Source organism: Clinocottus analis, unplaced genomic scaffold (assembly GCF_023055335.1).
Source record: "Clinocottus analis isolate CAN_PGR_092001 unplaced genomic scaffold, fCliAna1.0.p SCAF_13, whole genome shotgun sequence".
NCBI lineage: Eukaryota > Metazoa > Chordata > Actinopteri > Perciformes > Cottidae > Clinocottus > Clinocottus analis.
The window spans coordinates 2084571-2100077 of record NW_027175854.1 but is presented as its reverse complement, the minus strand read 5'-3'; the positions used below and the strand labels follow the sequence as shown (position 1 = coordinate 2100077).

General features: G+C 40.4%; 1 protein-coding gene across 1 annotated transcript in view; it reads left to right on the top strand.

Annotated features, from left to right (window-relative positions):
* Positions 1-15507, top strand: part of rgs3a (regulator of G protein signaling 3a) — a 109888-nt gene that overhangs the window by 6655 nt on the left and 87726 nt on the right. Inside the window, exons 3-8 of the mRNA XM_068573345.1 lie at positions 80-130; positions 843-901; positions 970-1064; positions 1427-1486; positions 4283-4343; positions 7278-7368. Coding sequence (XP_068429446.1) covers positions 80-130; positions 843-901; positions 970-1064; positions 1427-1486; positions 4283-4343; positions 7278-7368 — 417 coding nt within the window. The remainder of the gene's footprint in view (positions 1-79; positions 131-842; positions 902-969; positions 1065-1426; positions 1487-4282; positions 4344-7277; positions 7369-15507) is intronic.

Here is a 15507-nt window from a genome sequence, read left to right as displayed (position 1 = left end):
CATTGTTTAATGTAAACCATTACGTTCAACAGAGATACCTGTCACCCCGTCATAACCGTCCTTCTCCCTTTTTCAATAGGTCAGCTGAAGCTGTCAATCATCCAGGAGCATGAAGTACTTGTCGTCAGCGGTAAGTTCCTTTATAAAGAGAGAGAAACACTTTGCACCCTGTTCATTTGAATGAAGAACACACTATGTGCCTTTACAGCACATACGATTTGTAACACATAAAGTTGAATATTGAATATGGCACAGTGCAGATCACCTGTCAAATCACAACAGCTGACCATTAATGATGCTCATTCTCCTTTCCCAGGTCCTTGGTGCCCCTGTCATTTCCCTAAATGTACCAGTTTGTCAAAGTTGCAATGTTCTTGTCTTGCTTTGTCTTCCTGCTTTTGTTACCAGAATCTGGACCTGCCCGCCTGCAGCTGCATGCAAGCCTATATATACTTTTATTGGGACAGTATGAAAATCATTAAACTCTCTCTGCATTTCTAGAGTCGTGACACAAGCTGTATTAATCATGGCAGCCCATTTTTCCCTCAACCAAAGCAGCTTGCCTGGTGCATATGCCAAATATGGTTCATAATATTACACCATCTGGACTCCTAACACATGCGCACATTCTCGACATGAGCAGACCCGAGTGTGTTTGTGAAGTGATAGCGAGCCCATTCAGATGTATTGCAGACCACAAACAATCTGAGCACGCTGAGCTTTACGTGGAGCAGAGCCGTGGTGACATTTAGACCCAGCACCAGAACACGAGATGTGCTAATACATAATTAATGTGACTACAAAGTCATAATTTATTCAGTTCTATTTGTATGTGTTTGCAGTTTTGGAGGCTCGGGGCATTGTGGAGGAGTGCCAGGGGTCATGTGACTTTTATGTTAAGGTATGTTCAACTGTAAAACACAACTTTGGGGACTATATTGTGTGTACTTTAGTTTTTTCTGTCCTCAGATCGGCATGAGCCCAGACGGGGATCCTCGCGACAGACAGAAGACTCAGATGGTTCCTCACTGTAGGAACCCCATCTTCTTACAAACCTTTTACTTGTAAGCCATCAATTCATACAATCATTAAACACATAGTACACTGTTGCAAACTATTTCAAGATCTGTTAAAAATAAATAGACTTTGGTTTAATTTAAGACTCAGTTGAGCACTTTGTGGAGCTCCGATTTCTCGAATCCTCTCAAATATCACCTGACGTTATCGCCGACAGATAACTGGAGACGGATGTGTAATAAATGCATATTTTCCGTCGCTTTATACATGAACAGGTTTTGACTCTCGCTTGTGGGCTTTTCAAGTTATGTTGACACCAAACAAATGTTTGTGCAAAGATTCAGTTGTTAGCGAGCCACAAATATTCTCTCAAGTACCTGAAAATACATGTTTGTTCCTTTGTTTCCAGTAAGGCGGATCTTCATAAGAGACTGCTCTTCACAATGTGGAACGCTGACTCCACAACAAGGTACCTGCTGGGAATGTTGGTGATGTTTTCACAAGGAAGAAAATGATTTTCCATTTCAACTGTTATTTTAAATGTTAAAATTCAAGAAGCTGTAACATGCTGAAGTGGCCCACGAGAGCAGTACAACACCATTTTATAATTGATGCTGCAGCATGCTACTCTGGGTTTAACTCGGTGTGTGTGTGTATGTGTGTGTGTGTGTGTGTGCGTTTCTTTGTGTGGCTCTTTCTGAATCTGGCAGAGTGAATGTGTTACTCTCGCCTCCCTGCCTCACCAGACTTAAGCTGAAACAGGGTCATTGCTGGGATGGAGGACATATGGTTGAATGAGTCACAAATGTTTTGTGCTGCGTTGTATTGAGAGGACAGATGATGAAAAGCGTAGCTATGTGCTGGAAATACTGACAAACACTATTTTAGACATGTTTTATACAGTTCAAAGCTCTGTGCTCTGACCAAAGAACACAGTGGTCTCCTTTATTTTTTTTTGAATGATTCTTTCTGTTTTCAGTTGTATGAAAACAAAATATCATATGCAGCATCTATTGGACAGGAAGTATACAGATGTGTAAGTAGACAGGGAGAGGCTTGCGTTTGGTTGAGCTCATGGCATGATTTTAAAGTTAAAGACCTTTTGGGGTCAGTTTCTGGGCCACAGATTAAGAGTGATTAACTCATCTTTGGTAAGCAATTAAGTCTTGTTCACCAAACATGTCCTTTGGTATTAAAAAAGAAAAGCCAGTAGGAATTAATGTTTCCAATAGTAACTCACCTTTGGAATATTTCCCTGCTAAATTATGGCTGTTTGTTTGAATATCCCTTCACAATGCAGATAATATTCCAAGTGTAGCGTTTCCAATCACATTTATTGGAAAAGCTGTAGGTACTCTTTCCTTCTTCTGCCAATAGCTCTTAATGAACGACATGCTCCCTTTGTCTTTGTGCTGAACCTCTCAGAACCAATGCCATGGTGCATTTCGATGTATTTAGCACACTACCTAAAATCCCAACAGAGCCTTTTCACACATGACCATGGATTCTCAAAATGTTCTCTCAAGCAAGGACAAAATTGCCGTGTTCTTCAATCTGCCAGCGCAGCATCGGTTAAGCACTAGCAGTCTGTCACCTCAGATGAACAGCAGCGACCGGAGCGGCTCTATCGACAGCTTTGTTGTGGAGTTGCTCAAGGAAATTGAGATCACAACCTTTTGAGTAAATCCAATCTCGTACAGCGAAGGATAGAACATTTTGAACATGAACCAAAATTCACATTATTGCACATAAAATAGCAGATTTGGACCCCGTGTTGAACAGGGAATTATGAATCCCTGTCTCATTTGTAAACTCTGAACTGGCTTTCTCTGAGATCAAAGGGAGTGACAGGAGAGCAACAAATGTGTGCATTTTCAACTCCGTCAGTGTTTGCAACAACCACTGCTGTAATGTTAATATTTGACACCGGCTCTGTGCAGGTGCGTATCTCAGCTCCGAAGCGTTTATTTAAGCTTCAAGTCTTTCTTCTAAACAATAAGCATTTGAACATGAGGTTGATGTCCAAAAAAGGCGTGGAATAACTGAGTCTTGCAGCCTTTTACTGGCCGAGACTCGGTTGAGAGTCATGACTGAGGCAGACGGTCAACGGCAGGAAAAACAGGCAATAAAAGGTGTTTTGAGGCATGACAGCAACAACAATTTAGATGAACACTAGGTATCACTAAATGTGCTTAACCATCTAATATTAAGATCTCCATTATACCAAAAAAAAATGTCTTCTGCTAGCTTCACAGAATTGTTTATTGTTTAGGATTCAACATTATGCATTATTAGTTTTCCCTAAAATGAAGACTGACAGGTAGTGCAGCTGGCAAATGGAGCATATAGGCTGGACATACAGGATGCCTATTTAGTTTTTAGTGACATGTTTTGACAGCTATTGGATGGTTTGCCATTGATTTTGGTACATATACTCATAATGCCCAGAGAATGAAGACTACTGACTTTGATGAGGTTGTCGTTTTGAGTGAAATGTCTCAAGAACACATTCATGTCCTTCTCAGGACACTTTTATAATACTTAAGCGGTCCTTAACTTTGAATCCAGCATGCTATAATTCAAATATACAATGTGAACATACAAACAAGCTGTAACTCAAAGCATCACAGAGGCGCGAGCAAGAAGTTCTGGTCGAGCAAACTGAGGATGAAACATTTCAGGTGTTCATTTGTGCTGACAGCAAGTTTGCCCTGAAAACAGCAGCTGCATAAGTCCTGTCCAGCTGGGAGGTTGTCGAGAACTGTTTTTCTCATCCATGCATAATTAAACATGCAACCCCCTTGGCACAGACTCTCATAACTCTGGTCTTACGCTGATAATATATAATATATATAAATATATATATATCTCAGTATGTTGACACGTTCATGAAATATATTGCCCAAGTATCACATTTTACTCCTTTAAACTTTTTATGATTGTTTCGTGATTATATTGTCTTCCTTCATTATTGTGCCTTTAACAGCAGAGATTTCACCCAGGGGACCAACCTTCTTTAAAAAAGTCAGTATGGTAATTAGGGACAATTTTATGTTTTGACAACACTTGAAAAACACTATAAACCCATCACATTGATTTGTTTGCATTTGTTGTGTTGTGTGTGGGATTTAACGCTTTTGGAGGAAAAAGAAAACACATTTAAGATGTCAGACCTGAGACACATCGGCTTTACTTTGGGGTATTAATTGATTTTTTTATCCTACTTATTTATTCTTTGTGTGCCTCTCTCTCTCTGTATCAACAGGATGAGTGAGCTGCTGGGTTGCATGAGCTTTGGTGTGCGCTCCCTTATGGATCCAGGCAAAGTAAGTTTAAACACAGAGATTAGGAGTATAAAGACATTCTGTAAACGATATATACAGCTCCCTTTTCACTCGTTCTGTGTGTGTGTGTGTGTCTGTGTGTGTGTGTGTGTGTGTGTGTGTGTGTGTGTGTCCAACCATTAGACCATGAATCTAATAGCTTAGTTCAGTGTGAATGAATTCCAGTGACCTCGATAGTTGAGAGGAAACACTTTGGGGTTACGAGTGTTACAGCGCAGCAGCGGTGCCTCCAGTCACTGAACTAAAACACAATTTGAGTCACTCTCTCTGCTGAAATGTCACACACACACACAGATGCATTCCTTATTTAATGAAATGTTATCTTTTACTGAACTGAGGTTAGAATTTAAAATAATTACAGCAAAAATGCACTGCAATGTCGATCAGATGATGCTGCACATTGAGGATTTTGGACACTAAATACTGTAAATCTTTCACCAAATTAAAGTGGATCTTTCCATTAAGGAAATGTATTATATGTGGAAATTATGAGTGACCTTACTAGACTTTGATATCACTGACAAACCCCCGATTTGTATTTTTCCACGACAAGAGAAGAAAGCCCAAAGTGGCTTTATTTTGTCAGCCTGTGTTTGAGCTGTCAAAAACTCAGCACGTCCTGTTCTCATCACACACGCTGCATGTTTTATAACTGGATCTCGGTGCTTGGCTTGCTGAAGTGAGCACTGAATACTCCCAGATGCTAAGGCAAGAGCATGAGTCTCCGGCTATTTCAGTGCTTCGAGGGCTGTAAAAAGAATAGAAGAGACATTTGGACCTGATGGTGGAGCTGGATTAAAAGTTAACGGATCATCAAAGTCACTACAATAAATCCCGAGGTGGACGAGAAAGTCTGAACAAAAGTTCCTCCAATAGTTGTCAAGAAGTTTCCGTGAGGAAGTGGTGGACTCAACCTACAGACATTGCCATCCCTACAGACACATAAAGGGTGGCAGCGCTTCCTCCCACACAGCGACATCATCGTCTAGAAGAACACAGCCTGTAGTCTCTCCTCCCAAACTGTCCCAGGTGATAGCAGACGAATGTGAGGTCCAAGAGTGCTTTTTATAGCTCATATCTGTCACAATTGAATTATTAACTTATTGACTTAATTATTAACTTCTTTAAAAAAACGCTTTAGTGGTTAGTGCCGTAACGACTGCATATGTTTGGTATGTAATGCCTCAGCACTTGATTATTTATGTTATTACGTCATTGTGCATGCATCTGTGTATTTAAGGCCTCATTTTGGATTTAGAGTGGTTACAGCGCAGTGAAGCTCTCCAATTGTCTGTTTCTGTACTTGCCAGTTATTGCACTCGTCAGCCCTTTATTAATGGAGCATTCTGCCCCAAGAACCCTACAATTAGGGCTTTTTGTGAAGAATGTCTTGGTTCAAAATGCATGATATTCAGTACAGTAAAATAAAACATCTCTGCTTCTGGTGTTAAAATCAAAGTTTGGAATATTTGAACTATACGCTTTCAGCATTTCTTGTAGTTTTCTGCTCAGGCTGGCTGAGAAGTTGAGATACAACTCTTAATTTAGTGTTTAGAAATAAAATGAGGAAAAATAAACATGAACACAGCTGCAAATTGTTCTCTCTCTCCTCACATTAAGTGTTTTTTTGTAGTTTCAATTAGCGTCAACATCAGTGAGGAAAACAAAGAAGAAGAAGAGATGATGTTTAGTCTCGTGTCTTCCTCTCTCTATTTATCTCAATGAATATTTAATTTGCTTAATATGCTAATGAGGGAGATTTAGCTTAGAGTCACATGGAGTTATTTCTGTCCACCACATCTGTTCTTGTTATCTGTTGTGTTTTTTATTCAGCTCTTCTTTAAACCCACCCCTTTCCGTCCAATGTGTTCTTTTATTTCCGAAGCATTTGGAGCTTTCTGGTTATTTTTGTTGCCTACTCTGCTTGCTTGTTACATCTTGTCATTTGTTTGCGTCCTTTTGCCACTTTGTGCTTTTCACTTCTCTCTCATCTCCTGCTTTCTCTTTTCATCTCTCTCGTCTGTCTCCCTCCTGACTTATATCCCCCGCCCCCTTTGTCAAATGTGCAGAGTAATATTGAACGATGGCGTAAATCTATCCCTGACTTTCAGGACATATGCCCTCCCCTCCCCCATCTTCTATACAAGTCCTCCGCCCGTCCTCCCCCCTTGTTCCAGAGCCCGCAGAAATCTGTCCACTCAGATAAGATGCTTTTAAAACGGAGATTATTGTCACTGTCCATGGCATCACATTATGTAGTACAAAAGAGGAGGCTTGCTCTGTGTGTGTGTGTGTGTGTGTGTGTGTGTGTGTGTGTGTGTGTGTGTGTGTGTGCGTGCTCTGTACTACATATGTACACAGTAAAATAACGACAGAGCTTAAAACGTTGTTTCCTGTTTGTAAGACCGTACCCAAATCATCAGGATTAAAAATCACACCCCACTCTACATGAATTTATGTAACACATGTACAGTACAGTAGTTGTGAATCTACACATGTGCATACACACATACAACACACACACACCATCTGGCTCACAGGGCAGAAGTGAAGGCATCTGCTGCTGGAATAAGCTGAAGCGTTGTGAGTGGTGAGTGTGTGTATGTTCAGTGTTTCCGCCCCTGGAGGAGAAAGCAAAGTAAGTTTGTGTGTGTGTGTTTTTGCATATGTGTGTGTGCGTGTTTCTGTATATGTTTATGCTCACATAAAGAATTTTATTTTAGATTTAGCTCTCATTAATTTGAATCCCCCAAACTGGAAGTCAGGCACACTCATGCATGCGCTTGACACAGACACACACACACACACACACACACACACACACACACACACACACACACACACACACACACACACACACACACATCCACACACACACACACAGTCACTCTTTGTCTGTGTGTGTGTGTGCTGTAGGAGGTTCAAGGATGGTACTACCTACTTGAGGAAGAGCTAGGGAAGAGGAAGCACCTTAAGGTGCCCACACAACACAACTACAACTCCAGTGGTAAGTTAACTTAATCACGATCAATGAATCAGATGGGAACCCGGACTTAAGTTGAACTTAATTAATATGTGTCTGCTGTAATAATGAAATGTGAAGTATTGAAACTTGGCATCGAATACTTGGTAAGATTACGAGTTTACGAGTCAAATATTTCCTCATTTAAATCAGGAAACCTTTCGTTAAATGAGCCATATATTAATTACCAATATTTTAGTGCATACCTGTTTTTAATCCCAGCCCTGTTGAAAACAAGATTAACATAAATGGAGTAGTTGACATAATGGTGTCCAAAATAATGCTTTAAAAGGGAAAAGTCTAGTAGTCTAGCAATTTGTAGTTTCCAGCAATTTGTGAGGGTCAAAGAAATCTAAAAATGGCCGCTGCAAGAACACAAGTCAATTCGGCATACACTTACTGTCACATGTTTGTGTGTGCCAGGCTCGCAGCCCGAAGTCTTTATCAGTCTTTGGGTCTGGAGGTGGGGCGACTGTGGAAGCGAGGGATTAAAAGAGGGAAAGAGAGAGGGATTGGGAGAGCGAATGAGGGAAAGACAGAGTGGTGGGGAAGGAGGGGTCTGGACGAAACCCTGACGCGTCACAGTTGCCAGAGAGAAAGAGAGAGAGACGGAGCTCTATCATACCGCTCGCTGCTGGAGTGGATCTCCCCTCACACACACACACACACACAGACACACACCCACCCAACTCAGACGCACACACACATGCACATACACACACACGCGCATCCTCACACATACACACACAGGCATAGTTGTTTGGAAATCTATTTTTTCTTCTCTCTACTTTCGAGTGCTCCTTCTCTTCCTACTTATGTTTGCTCTCACTCGTAGTTTCACGTTGGTGGAGGTGGTGGTGGTGGTGGTGGTGTTTGTGTGTTGGAGTTATGCTACTCTGTGCCAGCCATGAGGGCAGCCTAGACTAGGTGAGTACTATGTTTGTGTTATCGTACTTGACTGTACTCACTGCATATGAGTGTGTGTTGGAAGTTGCATAATGCAAAGAAGCAGATTTGCAACGTGGAGTGGATGGATTTCTTTTTCCGGATGCTGTAAGAACGTTTGACTCTTTTCACTGTTGCACTCTCCACCTCTGCTTCTTCTTCTGTCCTTTGTCCTCACATCCTCATCTCTTCTTCCTTATCTTCTTCCGTCTTCGTTTCTTTTTCTTTATTTTGCTGATATTCTTTTTCATATCTTTGATACACTCTGCTGCTCATCTCTCAATTTCAAACAGAATATTTCCCAGTTGCTTTCAGTGGAAGTCCCCTTCAGGAGATTACTAATTCAGTAGATTACTTACAGCATGACCCCCAACTTTTTGTACACACCTGTGCACAAACCCTTCACATCAGCACACAGTGACACGCGCATCTTTTTTTTAGTACCCACTCCATTCCCAGTACCACCAACTTTGCTTTGCTTATTCACATAGTTCCCTTCTGGGTTACGAGAATGACAATTATATCATGAGACGTGAGCTTACCCATTCCAGTTTACACCGCTCGGCTGAACTAGGCTAATCTGCTTCATGCAACTTTAAAATTAGTTTTATGCTTCCGTGGATGGAAGTGGGACAGGGGTATCAGATTGGAGTCACTCAAGACTCAGCCAGCAGGAAACCATTACAAGGCTCGCATGAGGGGATTCTGACTTACTGACAAGTACTTTTCACTGGGGACTGACAGGCTTTTTAAACTATAACACAACAAGTGTAGTAATTGTAGTCACAGTTGCCGAGTAAATGAATTTTAATAGGATTTTATGGCCAGAAATGAAAAAAACAAAAAAAAACCAATATGCTTAATTGTTTTAATGGATGTCAAATGTTTTCATCTTTCCCAATGGAAATACTGCCCCACAACTGTCTCATCTGATCCATGCGTGTGTGTGAGAGAGTGGGGGTGCATACTCATGCATGCACTGTTGCCAGCTGGCAGAATGTAGGCCATGGAGGCACTGCTGCACCGTGAAGCACAACGACCAAAACCCCAAATCCCATTCATTACGATACAACTCTGTGTGTCTACTCTCTCTCTCTCTCTCTCTCTCTCTCTCTCTCTCTCTCTGCCTATATGTATGTACCTCTTTATATTGTGTATTTCTTTCACAATGATTATCCATTTGTGTTTGTGAATATCTTTGAGCCTCAGTCATTTCCATTTCACGCCCTCCTTCTTAAAATATCTTTCGTTTGTATTCACTTCCAGACATTTTCTCAGACGTCACCGTTTTTCAGTGATCTGGCATTTTTGTCACTTATCTGTTGGTCCTCAGTTAAAACCTCTTATGCAACTTTATACTCTGGCAGAATGCAAAAAGAAACACTTTTACCATCACTAGCTGGTCCAGGATTCTCTCTCTCTCTCTCTCTCTCTCTCTCTCTCTCTCTCTCTCTCTCTCTCTCTCTCTCTCTCTCTCTCTCTCTCTCTCTGAGTAGAACCATACTGAGAGCTTGGCACACTCACCATGTTCTTGTAATGTTGGTAAAATGATGGTCTATCATTTTAAATGTAGCATCCTTCGCTCTTTGCGAGTTAAAGGTTGAGTTTCTATTGAATTAATAGACATTATTTTGGTTTCTTATTTTTATTTTTGTTTTTTCCTCCTCAAAGTACCATTACCTTTGTATTTCTTTGCTGGCAGGAAAGGTTGAATAACTGATTTTGATGATATATATATCTATATATATATATATATATATATATATATATATATATATATATATATATATATATATATATATATATATATATATATATATATATATATATATATATATCCTTTGGTGCTTCAAAGGAGCTTCCCAGTAGGAGCTGTAGTTGGTTGGTGGGTTTATTTGTGTATTTTGTTTTTGTGCAGCACTAAGTAGAATTGTGGTATCCAGTGAATTGGCCATCAGCCCTGGTGAAAGAGATGCAGCCTGCACTCTTTCACCAGGCAACACAGTAGGAGCTGCACAAGGGTGAGATGCTGAATCTAATTAAATTCATTTAAAAGGCTCCCTAAAAAAATATGTGTTTTACCTTCATATGTGAAGAAAGATAGTTAGATTATGAACTGTTCCTCAGTTTCCTCAATGGAAAACATTACTCGAGGTTATGTTTAACCAAGTAAAAGGTAAACAATCCGGTTATGGATTAGGTGGTTGAATGGGCTGTAAGGAAAATTAATTATTAATTGACCGGTCAGCTAGATAAATCCATGGTAATGAGCACAGACTCTCACGAAAGGACTTCAGACATTCAGTATTTAGAAAGACATTAATCGGATTAAAATTGGAATGTGCAGATTAAAATGCATCGACAGATCAATTTACTGCATTTTTGCCAAGACATTTTTACTTTTAATAAATAATTTGCAAATGCAGTGCACAAAGAGATACATTAACTCTGTAAATATCAGGTTGTAACCAGTCACACCAGACAGACTTTCCTCTCGCGGGTTTCAGACTGTTTCCATGAAAAGAACCTGCTGAGCTCTGACAGCTAATTACAAAGTAGTATTCAAGAAAAAGTCTGCCATCTTAACTTTGCTTACCATGAGTTGAAAGGCCTGAGTGGCAGCCAAACAACACGTCTGAGATGAGGAGTGACAGGACAATTAGTGTTGATTGTCACAACACATTTTTGTATTATGCAGTGGTAAAGCCTACAGTTAATGTACACACACACACACACACACATACTGTTCTGCCAGTAGTACTACTAACAATACAGAATATATACTCAGACTATACTAATGTATAGCTGCTTCACTTATGCGGTCAATGTGTAGATATTAAAATAGTGATGGGAATAAATTGTCAAACTGATCAAATGCAACATCCCAAACTGAGTATTTTAGTTCAACATTTCGGACTGAATGCTGATTCAATGACCATCCTGTGGATAGAAAATCTGCTTTGTTGATACATGGGATACATTTTGACACATTGGAACATTCCTAATGTTGAATTTACAGTTTGAGTTTAAAATGGTGCCTGGTTTAAGACCACACAGTCCATATTTTATTCATATATGCATTTCATTTTTGTAGAATAGAATAGGTTATTTTGCACGTGCTTGCTGACTGGTCTCTTCAGCAATCCAATTGTTTCTCTTACTGTTTTTGCTTTTTTCCCGAATAGTTGAAGCAGCAGAATAAATCTCGTGGTTGTGTATTTGATGAATCACATATCAGTAGAGATACAAAAGAAACCACACTTTTCTCTTTATTGATTGAGTTGGTCGTGGTTGAAAGGGTTATTGTTTAGAGCTTTGCTATGTTATTTCCCATTCGTGCATGCACAAGCATATGTACTGTATTTTTATTTTTACTAATATGTCTCTACAATTGTTATTGATAAAAGAAAAAAACATGAGTGTTACTCTATATGCTCTGCGTTTTAGCTAATGTGTCAGTAGAGACAACTGACCCACAGTGACATGTACGTGTGTGATTGTTTGACCATGGCTAATGCATCTCTCCCTCCAACGAGCTTACGATGTGGGTCAGATGGTCTGTATGTGCGTGAAAGCAGAAATAGCAGAGCACCCATTGGGTTCGTGCTTAAAAAGTGTGTCATCCGCTGCATTGTACGCACACTTGTTTCCCTTTTCACAATAGATGGATACAGTCCAGACGTACTGTACACACACTCATAAACACTGCTAGGCTCCTCCAGATGGCACGCCTTTAAATCAGCAGATTAAAATAAACACGATGTGATTAATTTATATGACAGGGGTTGGACATGGACATGGACATGGAGATGTTGGGGCTGACTTTATTTATCTGACTTAAACAATATACTAAGTTTAAACAAACATATTTCTTGTTAAAATACCTTTCTATTTTAAGGCTGGTAATCTTGAGAGAGTACAAAAGAGCACGCTAGATTTTGAAAACGATCACACCAAAAAAACTGAGCCCAGTGGTGCCAACTCGTTTTCCAATGAAAGAAGTAGCAGAACAAGCTCCAAAAGTTGATAAATCTAGCAAAAAGTCGCCAAGACAGCCTCTCCCTTTAGGCCGCCCTCTAATGCCATTCCCCCAATATTTTCATTATAAATGCAAGAAACATGGAGATTGTTAGCGCTCACAGCTGTTAATAGCAGCTGGAAGACTCTGTTGAAAAGCAATGAGTGCACAGGCAAGCAGGCGTCCTGTCAAATCATTACATTCGGCTGAATAAAATGATTGGACGGGTGTATTACGGTCCTGCGACAGCCACAGAGAACTTTGACAGAGCATTTGATTCGTTGACGGCTTTCAGAATGTCATGAGAATTTCATCAAAAAAGAAGATTACCAACCCTGCTTTGAAAAAAGAATTAACGTAAAAAAAAATACATAACAATGGCTAAAAGACATTTTGACATGTCACAGCAGCAAAAGCATAAGCGTGATCTTGCCAACCCTAATTGACACAACATAACTGATAGGAGGGTCAGACAGATGTCAGTTAAGCTGTGTGTGACCACGCCTACACAATCCTCGGACGAGGTTCAATCAGACCGAGACTTGTGTGGGTGGACCACTGGCGTTTAAATCATTTAAGTGAGTCATTTACTAGGTTATACTTTGTTTAAACCAGACAATTGAGAACAGAACTAGCACAAGAAGGAAAAGGTCAGACTCACCCCATCAGAGTTTTTGTAAAGTATAATCAATCTCACATGATCTGCATATTCAAAGAGAAAATGTGTTAACAGCGTACCGTTCTACAGCCCTGAGAACACAATGGCGTTTTCAATCGTTGTGGCGGATTTGACCTCCTCATCACACCCAGCTGACCAGCAAAGAAGTCCCGCTTTAGTTGACAGGAACCAATACATTACTGAGTTGTTGTGAATGCTCGATCAATGCAGGGAAATGTTTCAGTGATCATGGTTGATGACCTGAAAGAGAACGTAGACAGGGACATGTTTACCACTAGAGGGGTGAATGGGTTTAGGAGAGGGAGAGGAGGAGGGAGGGGGGGGGGGCAATCTCAGACAAGCAAGAAGCAAACCACTTCTACAAAACAAACTCTTTGCATCACACACTGAATCTCCGCACAGCAAAGTCTTAAATCTGCAGTGGGTGGACACTTCCAACATGTTCGGGGGACAGCGGCAATGCGCCGAGACGGCTTAAAGTTGTCATGGACACAAAGTAAATTGGAATAGATTTCCTGATGGGCAGACACATATTGAGCCTGCAGAAGGTAGGCGGAACAAACTGGACACGACTGGAGGGTGTGTGTGTGTGTGTGTGTGTGTGTGTGTGTGTGTGTGGCGCTGCCAATAAGGGGCACACTCAGGAAAAGGACCATGTTCCCATTCTGCCACTTCAAGAGTCTCCGTGCTGCAGATGTATTCTCATCGTGTGCCACAGCACATGACGGCGCTTTAATGTGACCGATCCTTCTCACGGCAAGAACATGAGTACTGTGAGATATGTTACACCTTATTTTCTCATACTTGAGGGAATTTTACTATTGTCATGTTGTAAATATCGTGTAAAGGTTGCTACAAAATATAAATGGGTAATATAAATCATAAATTGCCTTGAAGAAATACACAAATCTATATTTTCAAGTACTATGGCTCATTTATTTCCCTGTGAAGGTTTCCGTCATTTCTTTTCAGTTGTTTTGTGCTCCAGCATTGAACATTAAAAGTAAGGAGAGGCATAGTTTTGCGATGGTCCCGATGAACTGGTGGTGGTTGAATTAGATGTTTTGATGAATTTGGAGGTACAATTTAGGCTGCTTATGAAAATCTATCACAGAGTATTTATATATGCTTCTCCTCTTCCAATCCTTTTCATCAGGGACAATCATGCAGCACTTTGAGTCAACAGACAGCAGACATAATCCTTTCTAGCTGTTCTGCTTCGCTCGAGACAAACAGGAAATGAAATGTGTCAATCACTCCTGTCCGGCGATCCAGTATTGTCTTGTTCATTGTGGCGTGATCATCAGTGGTGCTGAAGGCAGGCAGAGCCACGGCATTAACATCTCTCATACTTGCTCTGTATTCAGATTCAGGCTGGTGGGATGTGGATAAACAATGCATAAACAAAATGCATTCCTCTGGAGATCAAACCTTATTTGGTGAAACTGCACACTACATTACCTGTGCATCCACAGCTGGGTGCTTGTGTTACAATATGCATAAATGTCCTAGTTCTGTGCTGTCATTATCATGAGATAAAGGGGTGGACTTTTATTGATTATATTCAGTTTTTGTTGAGACGGTCAGAGCTTTGTTGATTATTTTTGTGTATTTGAGGCAAAGGTTTGTGGCGGTGTTTAGATTGTAAATTGTCCCTGTTATTTTTTTAATGCCGTCAATGATAATGTTGATGAAGTTGGTATTCAGCTAAACGTAATGGTCACAATGTTCGCCATCTTAGTTTAGCGTGTTAGCATGCTAACATTTACAAATTAGCACTGAATACAAAGTAAAGCTGGGACGGCAAAGGTACCCGGGTACCTCGTCACAAACCAAAGTCTTGCACAAAATCTTGAGTAGATAATGAAAATATATTATAATTCATCTTCCGGAGACCAGACATGTCTGTTTGCCTGAGTTTCAAGGCAAACCATCCAGTTGGTATTAAGATATTTCGGTAAAGAACTGAAAAAAATCAACCTATTGAGTCAGCAAGATACATTCTGTGGGGACTATACACCCATAGTATGACTAAAGTCCTTCACGTACACATCTGTCATACCAGTGGATTTCACTAACACGTGCAGTCTCAAGATAAAAACAGCATAGTTGTGTTCATAACATCCAATAGCTGTTTTCTGTCGCGATGCTTCTGACAAAGAATGATATAACTCTGTTAGCTGCCAAATGAAATCACTGCCCCGCTCTCAATAAGCGACACACAAGCTCGTGACTCAGCATTCATCGTGAAAAGAACATCAGCCTCAATGTTGCTCAGTCAGTCCACTGGTTTAGGGCATGACTTTTGTCTCAGAGATGGTAGGGCGGTAACAAAAGATTTAATAAAAAGGTCCAAGAAATCTTTCAAAATGCCACGTTGATAATTTAATCACCACGAATGAGTGGTCCGCTTCATTGATTTCAGTGGATTATGCTGAAGGCCTGCAGGGATCATCTTCATCAGTATTCCCATAAAGTGAAT